This window comes from Triturus cristatus, chromosome 11 (genome assembly GCF_964204655.1).
Source record: "Triturus cristatus chromosome 11, aTriCri1.1, whole genome shotgun sequence".
Lineage (NCBI taxonomy): Eukaryota > Metazoa > Chordata > Amphibia > Caudata > Salamandridae > Triturus > Triturus cristatus.
The window spans coordinates 1,049,712,714-1,049,733,393 of record NC_140594.1 but is presented as its reverse complement, the minus strand read 5'-3'; the positions used below and the strand labels follow the sequence as shown (position 1 = coordinate 1,049,733,393).

Here is a 20,680-nt window from a genome sequence, read left to right as displayed (position 1 = left end):
TGAACATCCCTGCACCGTGTGGCAGGCACCGCCACATCCCTGCACTATGTGGCAGGCACCATGCCTCCAGGCCCCATTGCGGAGGGCTAGTGGGGAAGGGGGCCCTGCTAGGGGCCTCCAATGTCGCTTTCCAACAGCCTTTCCATGTCGGAAACTGACATCGTAATCCTGTGGAGAAACTGCCGTCATTTTGGGATTATGCTGTTTTTCCGACGGGCTCAAGAAGCCAGAATCCCCCCTCAGGTTTAATTCTGACCGCCATCATCCTAATACGGTGGTCACTCTAAACCAGGGGTACTCATAGTACGGCCCGCGGGCCGCCAGACATCGTAACGGTGTTTGTTTAACAGTGTCAGCAAACACAGACTCTGCTCTGTGGGGGCCCGGGGATTCAAGCGATAGTCAGAGTGGAGCTGCTGGGGCGCTAAGAGCTGAAATACAACAAAGCCTCGTTATCATGCAAATGGTCTCTTAAAGACCTGTGAAGTACTCGGGTGGGGCTGTGTGTGTGCCCTGGAAGGGAAGCTGCCTCAGCTGCCAGGGGCATAACGCAGCCCCCGTGGTGGGGGGGCCCCCACGCTCCAGGGGCCCCCTCACGCTAAGCCAGGGAGACGGCTGCGCCTGGAAGCAATCGTCTTCAGCCTCCCCAAGTCCCCATAAATTAAGCTGTGCGCGCACGCCACGGTAACGGCATATAAGCCTCCGAGTCGTCCCTCTCATTCTATCTCGCTCCTTAATGAAAACCGATACTTCAAGAAACGGGTATTACCCTCTCTTTCCTCCTTTCGTTTATTTGCTCCCCTATGAAATGGATCCAAAAAAGAATAACATTTTTGCTGGAAACGTCTTTCTCTGACACAAGTGCAGCCTCCGGGTGGAGAGAAATAAAACATTCCAAATGTGAAAAATAAATAACTAATTAAAGCAAGACAGAGTGGTTGCAAGATGTCCAGATTGATTTATTTACACCTAAACACATTAGTGCCACTTTACAGTGTTTGCCAGTGAAGTGATACTTTTGTTTACACCTCTCTCTTTGAACAACATAGTTTTCCCTGTGTGGGAAAGTGCACCTTGCCTGGAGGTACTGAAATACCTGCTTGATGGGTGAATTGGAAAGCAAAATGTGTACAGCGACTGTGTTTTCGAATGTGGTCTTTTTATACCATACTGCCTATGTTTTGAAAGAATATAAGCAATGGGCACTGAAACGGGTCCCTTCCGGGCCCTGTAGTCATGGCCTTACCTTTTCATGCAAAAGCACTCACTAATTTCAGAATAATGAGTGTAAAATGAAAAAGGTAACCATGACTGAGAGGGAGGGAGACGGGGAGAGGGAGGGAGACGGAGAGGGAGGGAGAGAGGGGAAGAGGGGGTAGGGGGAGGGAGGGAGGGAGACGGAGAGGGAGGGAGAGAGAGGGGGAGAGAGGGAGAGAGAGAGGGAGGGATTGAGGGAGGGAGGGAGACAGAGAGGGGGAGACAGAGAGGGGGAGACAGAGAGGGGGGAGACAGAGGGAGACGGAGAGGGAGAGAGAGAGAGAGAGGGGGAGAGAGAGGGAGGGAGACAGGGAGGGAGACAGAGGGGGGAGGGAGACAGAGGGGGGAGGGAGACAGAGGGGGGGAGATGGAGAGAGACGGATAGAAGGAGAGAGGGAGGGAGACGGAGGAGGGAGGGAGATGGAGGAGGGAGGGAGATGGAGGAGGGAGGGAGACGGAGGGAGAGGGAGGGAGACGGAGGGAGAGGGAGGGAGACGGAGGGAGAGGGAGGGAGACGGAGGAGGGAGGGAGGGAGATAGAGAGAGGGAGAGAGAGAGATATGTATATGCAGGGTCCGGTGGCTCAGTGGACGAAGGCGTCCGCTGCAGGGACCTGTGTTCCACCTCATGGTCACAGATTTTTTTGTTGCTCTAGCCACGCCCCCTCCCCCAATGACCCCGCCCCCAAGGTGCAGCCCTCGGCCACAAACCACACTGTAAATTTGGCCCCCAAGAGAAAGTTTGTGAGTACCCCTGCTTTAAACCTACCATTTCGGGCGAAAGTCTCTTACTGCTTGTCGGAAACTTTCAGCCCGACATTGTAATGAGGCCCCCAATGTTGCTTTGCTGGGAAGACTAGTCACCATAGCACCATTTCAGCCTCCTTCCTCTACATAGTCACAGAACCCCTTGGTGACTTGCAATATCCTTATATTGTAACTCTCAAAAGAAATGTGGATGATACATCAACAGACCAATGGATGAATAGCCGCGTTCTCGATTGCGAGCAACTGAATGCTGTGGCACATTCTATATCCTGAGTGAACAATATTGGATTTATTGTATAGCTGAAGATGGATCCAATTTTACTTCCCATACATGAGTGACACTTACATGATTGTAATTACCTATGTGATGTCTACCTTTTTGGGTCCTGAGGATGATTTTACAAAGAATTGATGCTCAGGGGTCGAAACATCGACGTACATGTGTTGGCTTTAAATGAACACTTGCTAGAAGAAGAACCCATTGGGTCATTGGGGACCAGGGTTTCCTAATGTAAAACTTAAGCATTTTTAAAGTCAACCTAATATTTTTACAAAAACACTGCACACGATTGCTCACTGTCTTGCCCACTCACTTAAACACTGCGATGTTCACAAGGAGTCCCTTTCTGTTATTTTGTTGAAGTTTGGATGGTCAAGATCTCTATTGGTATGTTTATGTAATGCATTTACCTGAATCTTGCACAGGCTTGTGCATCTAAATATACAGGTACTTGTTTAAACCACTGAAAGGTTTTTCAGTTTCATTTTTGTTCACACTTTTTCTTTATCTTAGAAGTAAAGGCTTTCTACTACTTGTGAGGGAACCATTGTTTGTTTCTTATTCAATGGGGAACAGGGCTGTCTGAAAGGCATTGGGTTAATCACTCTACCTGCCACAAGGAAGGATCACGGAACGCTGCTCACGGAGGGCGCATTGCCACTTGTCTTGATCACGAAGGGTCGTGCCGCTGGTGGGAGCTTCTCCGCAATCGGCGGACAGCCTGCACGCTCCCAGCGTGCACCAGACTCCAGGGCTACCTGTTGGCTTCACCGGGGGACTGCGAGGACCAGCAGCCCCTACATCCAACAGCTGGTGCCTCTTCCCCCGGAGGCCACGCCCCCTAACTGTCTTACTATAAACTGACCAGCCCCAAACGCAACGCGGGACGCGCGCGGGGAGAAGCGCGGGCGAAGCCCGGGCCAAGGGCGGGCCCGTTTAAGCCTGTTCAAGACCGGGCAGGACTGGACTGGGCCACCCCATTTGCAGTTCGTGCTTTAATATACTGCCACTGTCATTTCACATTAACTTTTTACTATTGGCTTGAGATTATTCATTGTTCCTCACTATCGTAATAATTCTCACGGTACAATGTCCCCGAGAACCACTAGGAACACAGTTAAAAAGCAGGCTCAATCCGCTGGTGAGGTCATTGGCCCAATTGACCAATTTATAACTAAAGCCAACGATGCTATTGAGCAGGGCATTATCCTACTGGATCGGAGGATCTCACAGGACTTGATGATTGCCAGACGCTCTTCGATGGGCCTACTGGCCACTGCAAAAAACCCCTTACGTCCTGTTGATCTACCTCCTCCAGTGACAGTGCATGCAGAAACGCACACTGTTCCCTGTACAGTGGACCTTTCTGCATCTTTAGACTTGTCTGATTCCCATCTCTCCCTGGAAAAATCTCCTGCTATTTTTGTTACTCAACTAGATAACACCCCCTCTTCCTCAATGGCTAGGGGTATACGAGAAGGAGCAATCCCTAAAAAATCAAAGAAGAAGACAACCACTAAGCTCCCCCATTCCACCATTCCTCCTGTTACAACCATCCCTGTAACTCCTCTTGCCTCTAATTTTCCCCCGCAAAATCCTAACCCTTCATCCCTCCATCATTCTCCTTCACTGTCAAATGTTCAAATAGTGGATTCTATTCCTGCTAATCTGAACATCAGCTGCACCAGCTCAAGTAGCAATTACAGCGGAGGAGATATGGTAAATGGTAATCTTACAATCAATGCATGTAGCAACGACAGCCTATTGCTCACCAGAATTGGTGATCTATTTAAATCTCACTTGGAACCCATAGAAAAGGCCCTACACATGGTTCAGTCTCAACTTACCCAACTGTCCCTTGCACTATCCCAAAGTACAGGAAACAAGAAGGATTCCAATTTGGCGAAAGGCAGGCCCACTACTTCAAACACTCCAAACGCCAAAGCGTTAAAACCTGGAACCTCCGCGCAGAACCCCAATTCTAACAAACAAAAAGTCCCTGAGAAGCCTACTCAAAATTATTCCCTAGCATCTACAAACAAGTCGCAACCACCTCCTAAATCCTCTAACCCTTTACCACCCCGCCCCGTAACCAATCCTAAACCAACAGCACCTTCCCTACCAAACCCTCCTTCTTCCCTTCCCACCTCTACAGCCCCCACTCCCGCTCCTGTCCAATCCAATAATGCTACTGGATTCAACACCATTCCTAATAATCGTAAGAGAAGGATTCCCCCTATCCATCTCCCACCTGAGGCCTCTCCATATGTAGTAATAATGACTGGGGTTCCGGAACTCCCCCCAAACCAAGATGAACCGGTTTGGTCCCTAAAAAATAAAGTAATATTCTGGTTGTCCAACAATAGACCGCTCCCAATCTTTATGGACAACAGAGTTATTACAGTGCGTAGAGTGCCTTGGTTAGGCAACCTACCAAAAAACACACAGGGCGACTGTATTATAGTAAATTTTGAAGATCCAAATACAGTCGAGCATATTTGCTCCTGGGGTGATCAAATCTCTACTGAAGGGATAGCTACCCATAATTTGTCGTATTTCTATCCCCCTAATACACGACGTAACGCAGGTCCTCCGTGGTCCTGGACGAGGGTAGGAAACTGGGGCGGAATCAGAGACCGAAACCAGTGGTCGGGGTATGGCTTTAGCAACCCACCACCAGGCCACTTTAGCAATTGGAGAGGTCCACTACTATCCAATCGATACGATTGCCTGGATATGGTGGACTGACTACCATCTCTACCCATGACAGACAGCAGTTACAACAGCGTCTTTCCTAACCCAAAAGACCCCTGTAAGAGCATTCGGGCGGCTGGCTCCTTCTCGCCATCTCTGTATGGTACCCAGCTTGAGTCTTCCCCTCCCCAGTACACCCTGACCCAACAGCAGTCATTTTCTCCCCACCAGGTCGCGTGTCACACCATGTCAGCTACCCCCGCAGACCCGCTCCCAAATCTACAATCTACTACTCCTCAACCCAGTGAGCCTAAACCCAACCCTCCTCTTTCTGCTATAACCACTCAGTCCCCGTCCCAACTCCCACATTCCTCTGCTGAACCTCAGCCTCCAAATTCTACTTTTTCATCAACCCAGGACCTTCCAATTTTATTCTGGAACGTAGCTGGCTTAAGATCGAAAATCCATCTTCAGTCTTGGGTGGAAGTAACCAACAAATTTAAGTTAATCTGCCTAGAAGAAACTTGGGCAATTGACCCTATTCATATTCAGGGTTTTAAAACATTTCACCTCCCTTCCTTACCGTCCACTCATGGTAGATCCAAGGGCGGCTTAGCCATCTATGTTTCCAACTTAATTCCCTTTACGATCACGGAAGTTCCGTTAGTCTCGTCAATTTCTCAAATCCTCAAAATAGTTCCAGACAATAACTCCTGTTATTATCTCATCAATATGTATAATAACTCTTCACCCAGCGACTGTGTAAAATCTCTGTCGGAAATTACTTTGTATTTACAAGACCAAAAAGCTATGAATCAAGAGTTAAATTGTCATATTGTGTGGGGTGGGGATTTCAATGTGTATTTGTGTAACAATCATAGCAAAGGTATTTGTGGGCTTTTAGACGAGCATGATGTCCCCCTGGCCCACTTCACCCACAGTACAGTGGGTCACGCACTAAACGCCTGTATTTTTGCACTAGAACTTGAATTCGCGAACATTTTAGTGTGTCCTGCTGTAGAGTTCAAGACGACTTTTCATGGTAGAGGTGCTACCACAATCATCGATTTTATTTTATGCTCTCAATCCCTAAACAACCGACTGAAGCAATTTACAACTGGCACCGACCCCTCAAGCGACCACTACTCAAATAGCATAACCATAGTATTAAATACTCCATCCTCAGCCTGCCCAAAAACAAGCCTCTTAGCGCAGCAATCTCTGGAGATGAATAAAATTAACGGTTATACTGTTAAGTGGACGATGACCAACCCCACAGAGATCACCAGTAAGATCATCCAAAAAACCCTTCCTTTAATCCACCACTGTCTGGAGACGTCATCTTCCCCCCAGCTGATCCTCTCCAGCTTTGTCAAGATATTAGAAGTCATCAGACAAGAGCTTACCCGTCCCCATAGGACTCACGACAATGATAAGGACTCAAGAGGGTGGTTTGATTCCCGTTGCCGTAAAGCGCAGCGTGCACTGAAAAATGCTCTACACAATCAGACCAGGGACCAGCCCCAAATCGCCTCCTTAAGGAAAAACTATAAGATGGCACAGCAATCCCGTAAACGGGAAATAAAAAATAATCTCTGGGCCCAACTACACCAGAGCACTCTAACCAAGGACTCCACCATGTTTTGGAGAACAGTTAAGGCCCCTTTCCTAGCTGATGAAACCGCGATACAGCATCTAGATGTGGCAGTACCCGCTGATAAATGGGTAGCATACTACTCGCAGATCTTCGGGGACAACCCCTTGACAACCGAGGCTCCTAGACCAGATGCGGAAGCTCCCACTAGCAATAACATCTTCCCTATTGACCTCCACTTCGATCTAGAGGAGATAATCACAGCACTGACTGCCTCAAAGACCGGTAAGGCGCCCGGTCCAGACGGGGTCCCCTTAGACATATTTGTGAGCAATATAGATCTTTGGTCTCCAATTGTCACACAGGTCATGTCTGCAGTTACCCAGATCGGCCTAATTGATTCTTGGTCTACTTCTGTGCTCCTGCCCATTTTCAAAAAGGGAGATCGGGACAACCCAGCCTGCTACAGGCCCATCTCCCTTTTGGATTCCCTAGGCAAGGTTGCCGGCAGACTAATCCTGGAGCGATTAAGGGACTGGGCCACAGAGAATAAGATCTTAACTGACTTACAGTTTGGGTTCTAGGAGGGCCTGGGCACTGTGGAACAGGCCTTAAACCTGACTTTACTCATAGGCAAATACGCTGGGGCCAAAGGCGGTAAACTTCATCTAGTCTATGTGGACTTGAGTTCCGCATTTGATTGCGTAATTCATTCCAAGCTATGGGCGATCCTGAAAAATCTGGGCATAGATCTTGCACTGCTGAATTTTCTCCGAGAGTTATACTCGGACGCAAAAGCTTGTGTGAGATACGGTATCAAAGGGGAGCTTACTGAATCCTTTAACATCGAAAAAGGCGTAAGGCAGGGATGCGTCCTTGCTCCATTCCTATTTAACATCTATACTAATGGACTGGAGCAAGCGATGCTAGCTGATAGCAAAGATCTCCCCTGCATAAGCTCCCGCCCTATCCCTGCATTACTGTATGCAGACGATTCAGTCATCCTAGCAAGGACACCTAATCAACTTCAGACCCAACTAGAAAAATACTGCGAATTTATGTCTTCTCTTGGTCTCAAAGTCAATAAGTCCAAGACTTTCGTTATGAATATCGGGAAGAGAGCCCAAAAATGTAAATCTCTCTTTATTGAGAAGACCAGATTAGAAACTGCCACTACCTACCCCTATCTAGGTATCCTTATTGATAACCACCTGTCCTGGAAATCTGCCATATCCAGCAAAAAATTGCAGTTTCAACGCACAACATCTGCACTGACTTCGTTCTCTAGGAAACTGGGTAAGCCCGCTCCTACTGTGCTTTTGAAGATCTACCAAGCTAAATGCATGAGTGTGGCTACATACGGCGCCGGAGTCTGGGGCTATGTGTCTGCAGACGAGCTACAAATTATAGAAAACTACTTTCTGAAATACATATTAGCCCTCCCCCGTAGTGCTCCTACTTACGGCACCCATGTGGAACTCGGTTGGGAGTATCTGACTGACATCATTAGATACCAGCCGATTCTACTATGGCATCGTATGTGGACTCAGGAGCAATGTCATCTAACTAGGTCACTAATATCTGACTGTCTCACTTTGTCCCATTGGAAAAAGATTCCTTGGCTGTTATATGTTTCAAAATTTTTGACAGATTTGAACCACCCTGCATATTTCACTGACCCTGAATCTCTATTGGACATATCCAGAAAATCTTTGAAAAAGCTATGTGCTGACCACTTAAGCGATCTTCGTTTGTGTTCTGAACTTGTCAAAAAGCCAAATGTTCATTTAACGATGGTCCAATCTTCTTATGGCATTCAACCTTATTTGTCATTTTTTCTGTCAAATTATGAGAGGTATGTTTTAACCAGATTTCGGTTTGATGTATTTTATCGCCTTGTCTCACTGCCTGTGCCCCTAGACTGGACACGGGAACTAACAAACTGTCCCTGTGACGGTCTTACTCGCCAGTCAACTCTGCATGTAACCTTTTTCTGCGGTTTCTATAAATCCCCGCGGAAACGATGGCTGGTTCCATTGCTCCGACACTTAGGACTGAGAAGATGCAGACCGGCCCTTTTGGCACTTCAATACCTAGACACCCCGTACGTTGCCAAAACCGTAGCCTGCTTTCTCAAAGCCTGCTTGAAAACTCATTCCCAACTATTGGCAACTGTTTCCTAAGATTTTACTGACTACTGTGCTATTATTCTTGTATATAGAGTGTTAGTGTTTACTTGTAAAATGCCTGCCTTCCTTAGCAGCCAATGAGCAAACCGAATTTTTACTGACTACTGTGTTATTATTCTTGTATTTAGAGTGTTAGTGTTTACATGTAAAATGCCTGCCTTCCTTAGCAGTCAATGAGCAAACTGAATTTTTATAATGTTGTAATGTTTTAAATGTACTTTTTATGATTGTAAATTCAATCGAAATAAAGTTATTTTTGACTTGAAAGGCATTGTAAGTAAGTATATTATATAGATATTTATTATTAATAAAATAAAAAGTTCTTGGCTACTGCCAGAACTAAAAAGTGCCCCCTTTTTTATCTCAATAAATGTTAGGAAAAACAGGTATTATTTAATGTAAATCTATTTGTCATAATACTACTTACCGTTTGATGGAAGGGGTAAATTCCACAGTCTTTCCAGCTCTTCCCACTGAGGACAGAACATGTTGTTTCCACCACATCGATAGTTAGGTAAAATATTCTACCCGGACCCTAAAAGAACAAAAAAAAAAAAGCATATTTTTGAAACAAGAAGAAACCATTTGAACCAGGAGCCAAATGCCAATATCTGTGCCTCTAGCAATACAGAATATTAATAATAATGATAGTAATGAGTAATATTAATAAACGTTTTATTGTATGATTGAAAATGGTTGGCCCTTTTCAATAGAAAAAGTTAAAAGAATCAATCACAGTCTATCCCACATAAATTGAAACAGATCAAGGATTAGTACACTGTTTGCAATAACTATGAACCTCTGTTTGACTGAGCACATCACATTAGTGACCCTACTAATCAAACGTTTCGAACACCCAGTAATACTATTTGTAATGGTTGATTTTAAATGCTTAGGTCTTGATTTAGAGTTTGGCCCATGGGTTACTCTTGTCAAGCACATGATGGATTTGCCATCCACTTTACTACAAGTGCATTATTTCCTATGGCACTTTTAATAGGGCGGATGAGTTATCTATCACATTTTTTACTGATTACCTGCCTGCCAAATTCTAAATCAGGGCCTCAATTTGCAAACCACAGACTGCTGGATGGATACATAAAATGTGGCTAATAGTCCTCTCTTGCTGACAAAATCAACATCGAATTTAAAAATGTGATTTTAACACTAAAGTCTATGTAAGCTTGTTTCTTTGGAGTTAAGCTTGCATAGGTCCTTATTATAACTTTGGCGGCGTCAAAGTGGGGTTGCCACTCTGCCGCCCCGCTCCGCAACCGCCAAAGCCATTAAAGAAATGGGAGCGTCAAGGGCAGTTCATGCAAGGCATGGACATTAAAGTTCATGCCCTGCAGGAACTAAGGGTGCATGCACAGAGCGGGGCACAACATGTGCCCCTCTACATGCACCCCATTGCGCAGAGTTTTCTCCTAAAATGCTTGGCGGTTTACTCAGCAGCACAGCCAGCATATTAGGGGCCTAAGACCGCTGCGCCTCCGCCAGGGATTGTGGATCTCTTGCAGCAGCAGTGGTTCCATGTGGGTCAACACACCACAGTTCTAATGTGGCCGGCGGACCGCTAGTCTGGCAGTCCGTGGACTGCCACTACAGATTCTGCGGTCCATTGGCCCACCAAATTGGTAATAAGGGCCTTAATGTGAATGCTGTTTCCAAATAAGTAAATACCAATCCCAGATAATTTCAGGAGTTTATATTATTTTACCCAATAAGAAAGTCATACAATATATACCCTCAGTACATAATGTTTCCTAAGAGTCAAGTTTATAGAGTTCCAACAAATAAGTCTAAGGAATGGGATTACTAATTTTTTCTGTTGACGATGACTGTAAGTCTAACACTGAAGCATTTTTTAAGGCCCCAATGTTGGCCGTGTTTCATTCTGCAATGTACTTTAATAATTATCCAGATGCTAATAAATAGAAATTCTTATTCTTATTCTAATAAATAGATAGGCGAGAACCCAAACTCTATGCATATCCAGCATTTTGGCCTTGACTAACGAAGGCTCAAAAGTTTCCTAATACAGTTTATTGTTATTGAATACATCGCTTCATCTAACTTTCCCATAAAGGCAGGTGAACCATACAGTATACCCAGTTCAAGTTAAGTCTCAAATACTGATATTAGGAGCCCCAGGAGATCAGCCTGTATAATGTATTAAACATTTCTTTATGCCAAATATCACAATGTAGAAGTTTCCCAAGTTACGTAAGTTTGCTTCACATTTCATAGTAGGAAAAAAGTAATACATTGGTATGGCTATATAGAAGCTTGACGCATCATAGTATTATTTACAGGCCACGCAAGCTTAGACTTCTTTCTTGAGAAAACCTTACTTTTAGTTTCCTTTATATATATTGAGAGATGGTTAATGCTTAATTTCTTCCAGATGTTTTAGTAATCTTAGCAACCTGATTGGATTAGAGGCAATCAACAGTAGATTGCCAGAATATGATAGACTACTGATTGTCACACCACCCACCTTTTAAGAAACAACTTAAAGTGAATCTAACTTGGCCAGAATGTTAGAAATATACAATGGAAACACAAGTGGAGCCAGGACACAACTCAGTGTGAGTCAATTTTCTGTCTTCATTTGGAAGGTGAGTCCACCTCCACTTGATAATTAGTTAGACCTTTGCCCAGGAGTTGGACTTTGACTATAACATTCAGTGAAGTATTCTCTAGCCCCCATGCACCAGGTTTATTCCATAGATGTGATAAGTCAGCTTGATCCACTATATATACACTATAGTCAACATTACATGCAAGAAGGCCAGTTGAGTTGCCCCAAAGGCCCTTATAGGCTAAAGCTGAAGGGATTATAATGTCTAACGATGAGGTTCCTCTTTCAAACCTAAATTTAGGTAAAACGCAAAAGGTTATTAACCTCTGACCCAGACACGTTTTTGCAGGACAACTTTTCCACATTGAGTGTAGCTTGGATATGAAACCAATTAAGCCATTTTTATACACGAACTGCAAGGGTGCCCCTTCCATGAAGACGGAAAAGGCAGTGGTCCATTATGTTGTTGAACAGTGACATTTGTAACTTTGCCTATCGTACTAGTTCTTGTTTGAAGACATTCATTGGTAGTCCATTCGGACTAGGGACTCTAGATGACTTATGAAACTTGACTTTACAGGAAAGGTAACTTCTTCCCCTGTTTATCATCAGTGGTAGACTTATAAGAAGGTGTGGCATCAGTGCTCTTGTACAATTCTGTAATTTGGACAACCGCAATGCGCCCAACTGGAGTGACATTCTTAAAACCCTTCAACTAAGTTTTCAAGAGTTTTAACATTTTGCCTTAAAGTCATTGGTATGAACCAGACAATAGTCACTTCTTTGCCTTCAAGAGAATACTTTTGACTAAAAATGTTCTATAAATGTGTGCATAGCATCAGTCACAATTAAGAATAGGTGGTAATCATTTTTTTTTATCCTTGTGATATGCAGTATACAGTATTCCATTTCTCGTAAGCTTTGAGAACTGAACCATTCAAGTTTGTACTACTTGGAAAAATCATCTCCTATTGACATGAATTGTTACCCACTGAATTGTGCTGATTCACATTCTTTATACTGTTTTTGGTTAATGAGTGTCTCACTCAAGCTTACACCACTCCTCAGTTTTTTTTCTGGTAAAAACCATGCCAATTCTCCTCTGCTTCTGGACACTTATTTTGTGCTTTAGAGGCCGAATTATGTATATTCATGCAAATGTGGGTACCTGATCATTCTTTTGGCCATCTAATGTTTTCTACTATTCCTTTTTCCACTCTGCTCTGCTTTGCTTTGGCTCTATGGATCTGATCAGTTTTAACCGATGCAAACTCTAAGGAACCTATTTATGAGTGAAATTGCCTCACTCTTGCACCACGCAAGGTGGTGCAAGAGTGACGTAAGTCCTAAATGAGATTTATGAAGCCACGCAAGGCCACTTTGCATGGCCCTGAGTGGCTCCATATTTCTGAGGTAAGGCAACACAGCACATATTGCTGCGTTGCCTTACTCTGCCCTTGGGAGGTGTTCCATTGGTGTTGTGTGTGTATTCATGCAACTCCCATGGTTTTTGATGCATTACCAGATTTAACAGAACTGGTAAACCTGGGAATGCAACAAAAAGATATGCCTTCCCAGGAGAGGCGTAACAAGAATAAATATCTATTTCTCTTTGTTACTTCCTCTGTCTATGTGTGGGGCATTAAGAAGCACACATAAAAAGGGGAATATGCCTGTCAGGATTGTTTTTGTGCAGGACGGTATCCCTTCCTGCACAAAAACAATCCTGCATGCTATGCGGGCACTCTTGCACCATGGTGCAAGGGTGCCTGAGTTGGTGCTAGGAATGCACCATATTGCCTTAAATACATCACATTCCTGCCCTTTTCCTGTTGCACAATGCAGCACAGCAAGGTGACTTACTGCACTGCACTGCATGACAAGTTCGTAAATAGGCCCCTAAGTAAACTCGGTAGGCAAAGGTGCTGCACAAAAAAATTCTCATGCTTCGAACCGTTTACCTGCTAATTGATGAATTACCCATTTTACGTCAGAAAGATACTGGTTGGGCTTTCTTAGGCCTCATACATTTATGAGAAATGACTTCCATCACATGACACCTATTTCAAGAGGTCCTGTCTTGATTGAGAAGATTGTTCTGAGCCTCCTCTTTGATTTCCACATAGGCGTTGTGATGCCCGGATGAATTATGGGTAAGGCATTTACTATTAAAAACATTAGAAGGCTGATTTACAAAGGTAAATTTACACATTTGTATAAGTTTACTATTTTTTTGTATTCACGAACTACAAGTTTAAGTTTACTAACAGTAATTTTACAACTGCAGAGACTCCACACGCGTGGCAGAGTGTCCCGGCTTGAAAAGATCGTCCAGTCCTATCTTTTTGTGGGCAGAGTTCTCCTCCCTAAATGCGGAGTATCGGCAGTCAAAAATTGCTATTAGTCAAATTAAGCTCGTAGTTTGTGAATACAAAAAAATTGTGAACTTACACAAAAGTGTAAGCTTACCTTTGTGAATCAGGACCATGGGTTTTTGTTAACTTTCTTAAATTTGCGGAAATACTGTGACTGTTTGATCAACTGAACAATGGATATTTGGGGTTTCAAGCATCAAAGATATCTGAAGGCAAAAGGGCCCTTAACCTAGTCACCTACCTTCTTACCAATGACCGAAATTATTTGGGGAGCTGCGTTTTAGATAGAATCCTATAGGTCAGAGGGAGCGAAGACTGTGCCATGTTCTGTTATGTTATTCAAACTTTAATAGCACGTGTCTACCCATAGATGTCTTGGCGCTTGCAGAGACATGAGCTACTGAGCCAGGGTATTACTGATTCCTAAACATCCAAGTCTTAAGTTCCCTTCTGAAAGCAAGAAGGGTTGGTATGGTCCTGAGATACAGTAGGATAGAGTTCCACAGCCTGGCTGTGCTGTTAATAAAACTCCTTCCTCCCCAGTTCACTTTCCTGATTCTTGTGGAGGTAATCAATCTCGCATTGGTTGATCGTAAGTATCTGCATGGTGAATGCCAGTTAAAAGCCTTCCAAAGAAATTTCGGTCCTTCTCTGTGCAGGGCTTTATGGGCCACAGAGTGCCTTAAATTTAATCCATTGTCGCACCGGGAGCCAGTGAAGCTCCCGAATGCCTGCGGCTATCGACTGGTATTTGAGGATATCCAAAGTCAATCTGGCTGCTGCATTCTGCACTGCCTGGAGCTTACCAGGTAGTTTAACCTGGAGATTCATAAATAAGCCATTACAATAGTCCAGCTTTGATAAAAAATAGTGAGGAAACAACAGTCTTTCTGGTATTTCTGGGGATAAAAGGAAGAATTTTCCTCAAGGTTCTGATGGGGTAGAATGAGGAGGACACTACTTTTGACACCTGGGCCTCATATCTGAGCTTATCATCCATGATAAATCCAGGATTTTTGACTTTAGTCACCATAATGGGAGGTGAGCCCAAACTGTCCGGCTACCAGGCAAGAGACCATGCTGGAGAGAGACTGCCAAACAGAATAACGTCTATTTTACTCGAGTTCAGTGTTAAGCAGTGTCTACTTATCCAGTTGCTAAGGGCGCTCATGCAATTGTGTAATCTTAGAGGGTAGTTGATATCATTGTGTACAGCTGATACAACCAGTTGGGTGTCATCAGCATAAGATGTTGGATTTAAACTGAAACTTTTAATTAGAGGGGCAAGTTCTGAAATGTAGATATTAAAAAGCGTTGGGCTCAATGAAGAGCCCTGAGGGACCCGACATTGCAGAGTAAAGGGTGAGGATTTAAACTGACCAAGATTCAGAGTTTGAGATCGCTCTGATAAAAAGGAGGTTAATAGCGTGAGAGCTTTACCTTTAACCCCTATGGCATCCAAACGGTGGACCAATAAGCCATGGTCCACCGTGTCCAATGCTGTAGATAGGTCTAGTAAGATTAGAGCTGCTGACCCTCCGCCATCCAGTGCCATTCTTATCTCGCCGGTGGTTTTTATGAGTGCAGTCTCCGTACTGTGATTCGCTCTAAACCCAAACTGACTGGGGTCCAGAAGTTGATTGTCTAGAATAAAATTGGATAGCTCTACATTAATTATTTTTTCCACAATTTTAGCTGGCAAAGGAAGCCTTGAAATGGGACGATAGTTGTGCCATAAGTTTCTTTTAGCTATGCCAAAACGAATAAGGCTTTACATATACATTAAAAAAAAAATATTTGGGAATAAAACCATGAGGCCATGAGCACTGCATAGAAACTCCTTGAGAACTTTACTGGAGGAACACGTTTATGTATTGGAGTTCCTTCTCCTGTGCCTGGTTGGGAGGATCAGCAACACTTCAGACTCAGGGGCACTGAAGGCTGGTGAGAAGTGAAACCTGCATTAACTCTACTAGTAACAAGTGACTCTACACTGAAGCCCCTGAGACAGCCAAAACCCTTCTGCCCACTGTGGGCCTGGACAACCTTATTTAGCCTAGCTCACACTTGGATGTGCAAAGAAATATTTAATCCCTTGGGTCCTAAATCACAAAGGTAATTTACGCTTTTGAGTTAGCTCAGCACTACACATGGCCAACCTCTTGTACTGCAACACCTTCCCATAAAAAAATAATAGAGGTAGGAGCTTACTACAAAGGTGTAAGTTACTACAAAAGTGTATGTAAATAAATAAGCTCATGAATACCGAAATGTAGTACACTTACAAAAGTGCAGTTTGAGAATAGAACGTTGTAGTAAGTGTTGTAGTGTTACTGTAGTACTAAGTGGCGGCCAGCACAGGTAAGCGCAGTGAGGCAGGGCAGGGTGCGGCAGGGGAAGCCGACAGACGACTGAATAGGTATTATTTAATTATACCAACTCTGTCGTCAGTCAACTTGCCCCCCCCACCCTTCCCTGCCCCACCGAGTTTACCTGTGCCGGCCGCCGCTGGTAGTACTACAAAACATACTACAAAGTGCAGCTTGTGAATCAGGCGCTTTGTTTTTTTGCGGGGGTGAGGCTGGTACACCATTTTTTATTCACCCAGACTCAATTCTGAATCTGAATTGTCAGCATGTTTTTCTACGAACTGCAAATATAACTAAGGGGGGGATTACGATGGCGGACAGACTTAAGTCCGTCCGCCATCGTCCCAGGGTTTGGGACCGCCCGCCTATATGGCGGCAGTCCCGCACAACATATTACAATGGTGGCCGCAAAAGGCATTATTAACATTGCGGCGGATGCTGCTGGCTGCAGCACCAGCCGCAATGTTAATAATGCATGTTGTGCATTTCCCTGCACTACGTGGCAGGCACCACGCGATGCCTGTCACCTGGTGCAGGGAACTGTACAGGGGCACCTGCACAAGGTCGGCCCGCAACGGGCCCCCAAAGTACATCCCCATCAGCCTTTCAATGGCGGTTGAACCGCCATTGACAAACTGGCGGGGATGCAGCATCCAAATCTGGCGCACGGTGCCTGCTAGGCACCGACACTATTTTGTGGATGCGGGGTGGGTCCGACAGGCAATCGTAACGATTGCCTCTGTCGAACCCGTGGAGGACGGGCTTTCCGTCCGCCAGGCACACCGCCCTCCATCCTGATATGGTGGGTAGAAAAAGGCCTTACGATGGCGGTGAACCTGACACCGGCAGCCTGCCGGTGGTGGGTTCACCGCCATCGTAATCACCCCCTAGTATTAATCCCCTTTAAGGCAGCAGACGTACCACTAAGCATCGCACCTCCTGAAAAATATATTGCTAGCAAGGCCAGAACAAAATATCAGTGTACACCATTTTTTTATCAATATCTGCAAAATTACTATCTATGTTTCACATTCTTGAGAACTCTGTAGATGAAACAACTCTTCTCACTGCATAGCTAGGTAGTCTGAGCCGTGTAATGCACATTTTACCAACCTGATGAGGATGAAAGGCCGGCCCAGAAGGATTGGAACCTGTGAAGGATCATTGCTGCGCTGCTCGTCCATTATCTACAGAGATCCTTTTAATGACAGAATTAGCAGCATTTGTCAAAGGAGCAATGCCTTGAAGACCCGGATTCAAACCAGTAGAGAGATTCGTGACATAAATCAAAGTGATTATATACTTTAGTCATAAAACTTGTGCACACCTAAGTGTGCCCAGTGTGCACAAAAAGTGATTCTTCTACTGAGAAATCCCAGATCCCGATTCACAAAATCCCAATGCGGATATTTACAAGTGCCGATTGCACTAAGGCGCAGAAAATCCGCCATATATTGGAGCCAGCGGGGCCTAAATAGGATGTGCAATAGAAATCAAGTGAACACCCACAATGTCGCAACATTCTAAGCCTTTACACTTATTTGCACGTTCATCCTGCCCTTCTAGACGGGCAGCTAAATAAATTGCAAGAAATTGGTGCAGTGTCCTTACCGCCCCCCAGTTTTTTTCTTGAGATCTGTGGGAAGATATTTCTTCATATGGAAGAGGTACTTTTCTATGTGAAGGAACGAAGACGAATTTTTTTTCTGCAGTTTTTTTTAATCTAGCGCGAACTCGACCCGAAGGTATTGGAGCGCTAGACATGAGCAGCAGTTATTATATAACGCACATTCATTTTTGGTAGGCACGGTGTATGTACATTAAGTGATTTGCCCAGAATCACCGGTTGTTGAGCCCACGCCGAGACTCGAACCTGGACCGTTACGCCACATCCTCTCCAAGTTTAGGGCACGCACACATTTACCTCTAGCTCCAGGCTTCCAGAGAGGTCATGGAACCACCCTCACTCCCTTACCACAGGTTGGCTGTGAGCGTCGGCCACGCGGTACAGGCTGAGGATGTAACCCTCGTCTCGGTCTTTGTTTATCTCGTCAAGGACCAGGCCCGCCTGGACGTCTGTGGCGTTGCAGTCTTCTGGCACCAGAGGCTGAGGGCTGAGGGCGCTGCCGAGGGACAGCAGCAGCGTGAAGCACAGCGCTGCGGTAACCTGCTTCATGTTCGTAGCGCCCTCGACAGGGCTGGACCCCCGCTCAGCGCTAGAGCAGGCAGCAGACTTGAAAACAAAGCGACGAAGAAAGGTAAAGCCCAGCTCACCCCTTAGGTTTTTATAACGCCTGACCCTCTGCAACTTTTAGTGTAAATGATTAGAGACTGGTGTTTACCGGTGGTCACTGATTTGTGCATTCGTCAGCTTCAAGAGACCCGCCGGTCACTGCTATCAACTGACCATCAACACACAGAGGGCAGACACACAGAGGCCTGGAAGGGTATGTGAAAGAGCCCCCAGCAGTATGCTGCTTTTTGGCTCGGCTCCAAAACGTCTATAACGGGAATGAAAAAGGAATTATTGGGTCATATACATGCAAAATAAAATACAAATAGAAAGGACTGTGCCCACGTGGCGCTTTTATTAATTGGGAATTGGACTTGTCCAGTCGATTCACAAATCTAGTTTAATCTGGATTGCAACTTTCACCTTTGAGTTTTTCTCAGTATATTTTTTCCCAGTGCAAAAACTATTGGAGTGAGATTGGAAACAAGCATTTGCATTGCAATAGGTCTCGCATTGGCAAGATTATCAGCTATTAGCATTGTAAATGTCAATGTCTTTTACCTACCTTAGTTTTTTTGTTGGTTTTTTTGTTGTTTGGAAAAGTAGTCAATATTCGCTTGTGAAATGTGAGTACATACAAATCTATTTACATGTTTATAGATATGCGTACATATATGGGGCTATTGCTATGCCTTTAACTCGAAACTGTAAACGTGAAGCACTTGCAGCCTTCCCTGTCTGTATTATTTGCTGCAGAGTGTGTGATCCAGGTGCCCTTTATGGTATATTACATCAGTTGTGTGCAAAGTTTCAAATGTCCAACATGAACCTTTTGTACCTAGAGAACCGCTGGTGCATTTGCTTGCCCGCCAGGCGTTTTCCAGAAAACACGGTGGAGGTTGTATGAGTTGCACATGGAAAAAAGTATCCACGTGGGCCAAAGTTCAGCGGGCAGGGGCTGCAGCAGGCTGTGGCTGCAGCAGGCTGTGGCGGTGCTGAGGAGGGCTGTCTGACGATAAGGGTGCAGGAACGGGGTCGATAGCCATGCACCTTCTAGTATAAGATCTATTAAGCAATTCATTATTTAATGGCTGCCTTGTATGGGGTACAGTTTGAAAACTGTGTTTTTACTTTGTTAAACTGGCTGATTTGTCGAAAACCCTTTGATGAAGGATGGCACCCACTTCACATAGAATTAGCGCAGTGAAGCCGATCCGAGGCGGTAGCAAATCTTTTCCAAGAATATAATCAGACCGTCTAATTATATATTTGGAAAAGCTTTGCTACTGCCTCGGATTGGCTTCACTTAAGACGCCACACAGAATGCCAGGGACATTATTGGTGACGTAAGAGCGACCGGAACCGACCGTACATACAGTGCCGGACTGGAAATAGAAACTGGCCATGGCCAACTGCTCAGCCGGCCCCCCCGTGGGGTGAGGGGGAAGTGCAGCCGAGCAGTTTGCGAGGGCTGGTTTTGGCCGATTTTGTTACGGGGCCGATGTTGCCGATACCCCGTAACGAAAACAGACCCCCAGGGGCCCAAAACCGGCCCCCACCCTAGCGGCCTACCGGAGAAACGCCTGATGCCCGCTATGGCCAGTCCAGCCCTGCGTACATACCAGCCCTCCCTTTTCATTTAACAGACTTAACTTTAGTCACTGAAACAGCAGAAGGGCTGTCATGTAAAGTGTATCCTTTCAACACTGTTGATGAAAACATTTTTTTCTCTTCTTTGCTTCTCATTGGGTGTGATACCGGTGTATATTAGGCCGTGTCTCTATGCTACCCGAACCAGCTTTGAGAAAAATCAACACAGCGCCCAGCAGTGACTTTTCCGAGCCCTGACGGTACTCCAAGAGTTCCAGTCCCTAATGGTTTATGTATTTGTAGAAAATAGGCTTTTAGAAATTGAAACTGAATTTTACAATTAACCATGCTAAATAATGAGGCAAGTTCAATTAGTTACATAAAGAACAAATTACCAGTTTCAAAAGCAACTAGAAATGTTTCCGTAGTAGTTCGTACTCCATATGCCTTCACCAAAATACAATGGTGATAGATCCGGTGAAATGTTCACCAGGGAGTGTGGTACGCATTGCTTTGATGCGAAAACTTGACATCCCTTCTATCCACTAAGATCCCATCCCCCCAAACAACACAACAAACGAACACAACAGCATATTTTCGTTGCAGGTTTGTCTCTTCCATCCCTTTCTTCCTACGGTGCAGGCACGAAGAGTTATTGCGTCGCAACAAATAATACGGCGGAAGTGGGCAGCGAAGACAAACATTCCCAGTCGTTTTCGTTTGGTTTTATTGAAGAATACAAACTATGC

The 20,680-nt window shown here is 44.9% G+C and overlaps 1 protein-coding gene across 1 annotated transcript in view; it reads right to left on the bottom strand.

Moving 5' to 3' along the window:
* LOC146785932 (fetuin-B-like) overlaps positions 1 to 18,502 on the bottom strand; it is a 32,200-nt gene extending 13,698 nt beyond the window's left edge. The window contains exons 1-2 of the mRNA XM_085635332.1: positions 18,084 to 18,502; positions 9,208 to 9,315 (exon numbers count right to left, since the gene is read on the bottom strand). Coding sequence (XP_085491458.1) covers positions 9,208 to 9,315; positions 18,084 to 18,284 — 309 coding nt within the window. The 5' untranslated portion in view covers positions 18,285 to 18,502. The remainder of the gene's footprint in view (positions 1 to 9,207; positions 9,316 to 18,083) is intronic.
* Positions 18,503 to 20,680: the final 2,178 nt, after the last annotated feature.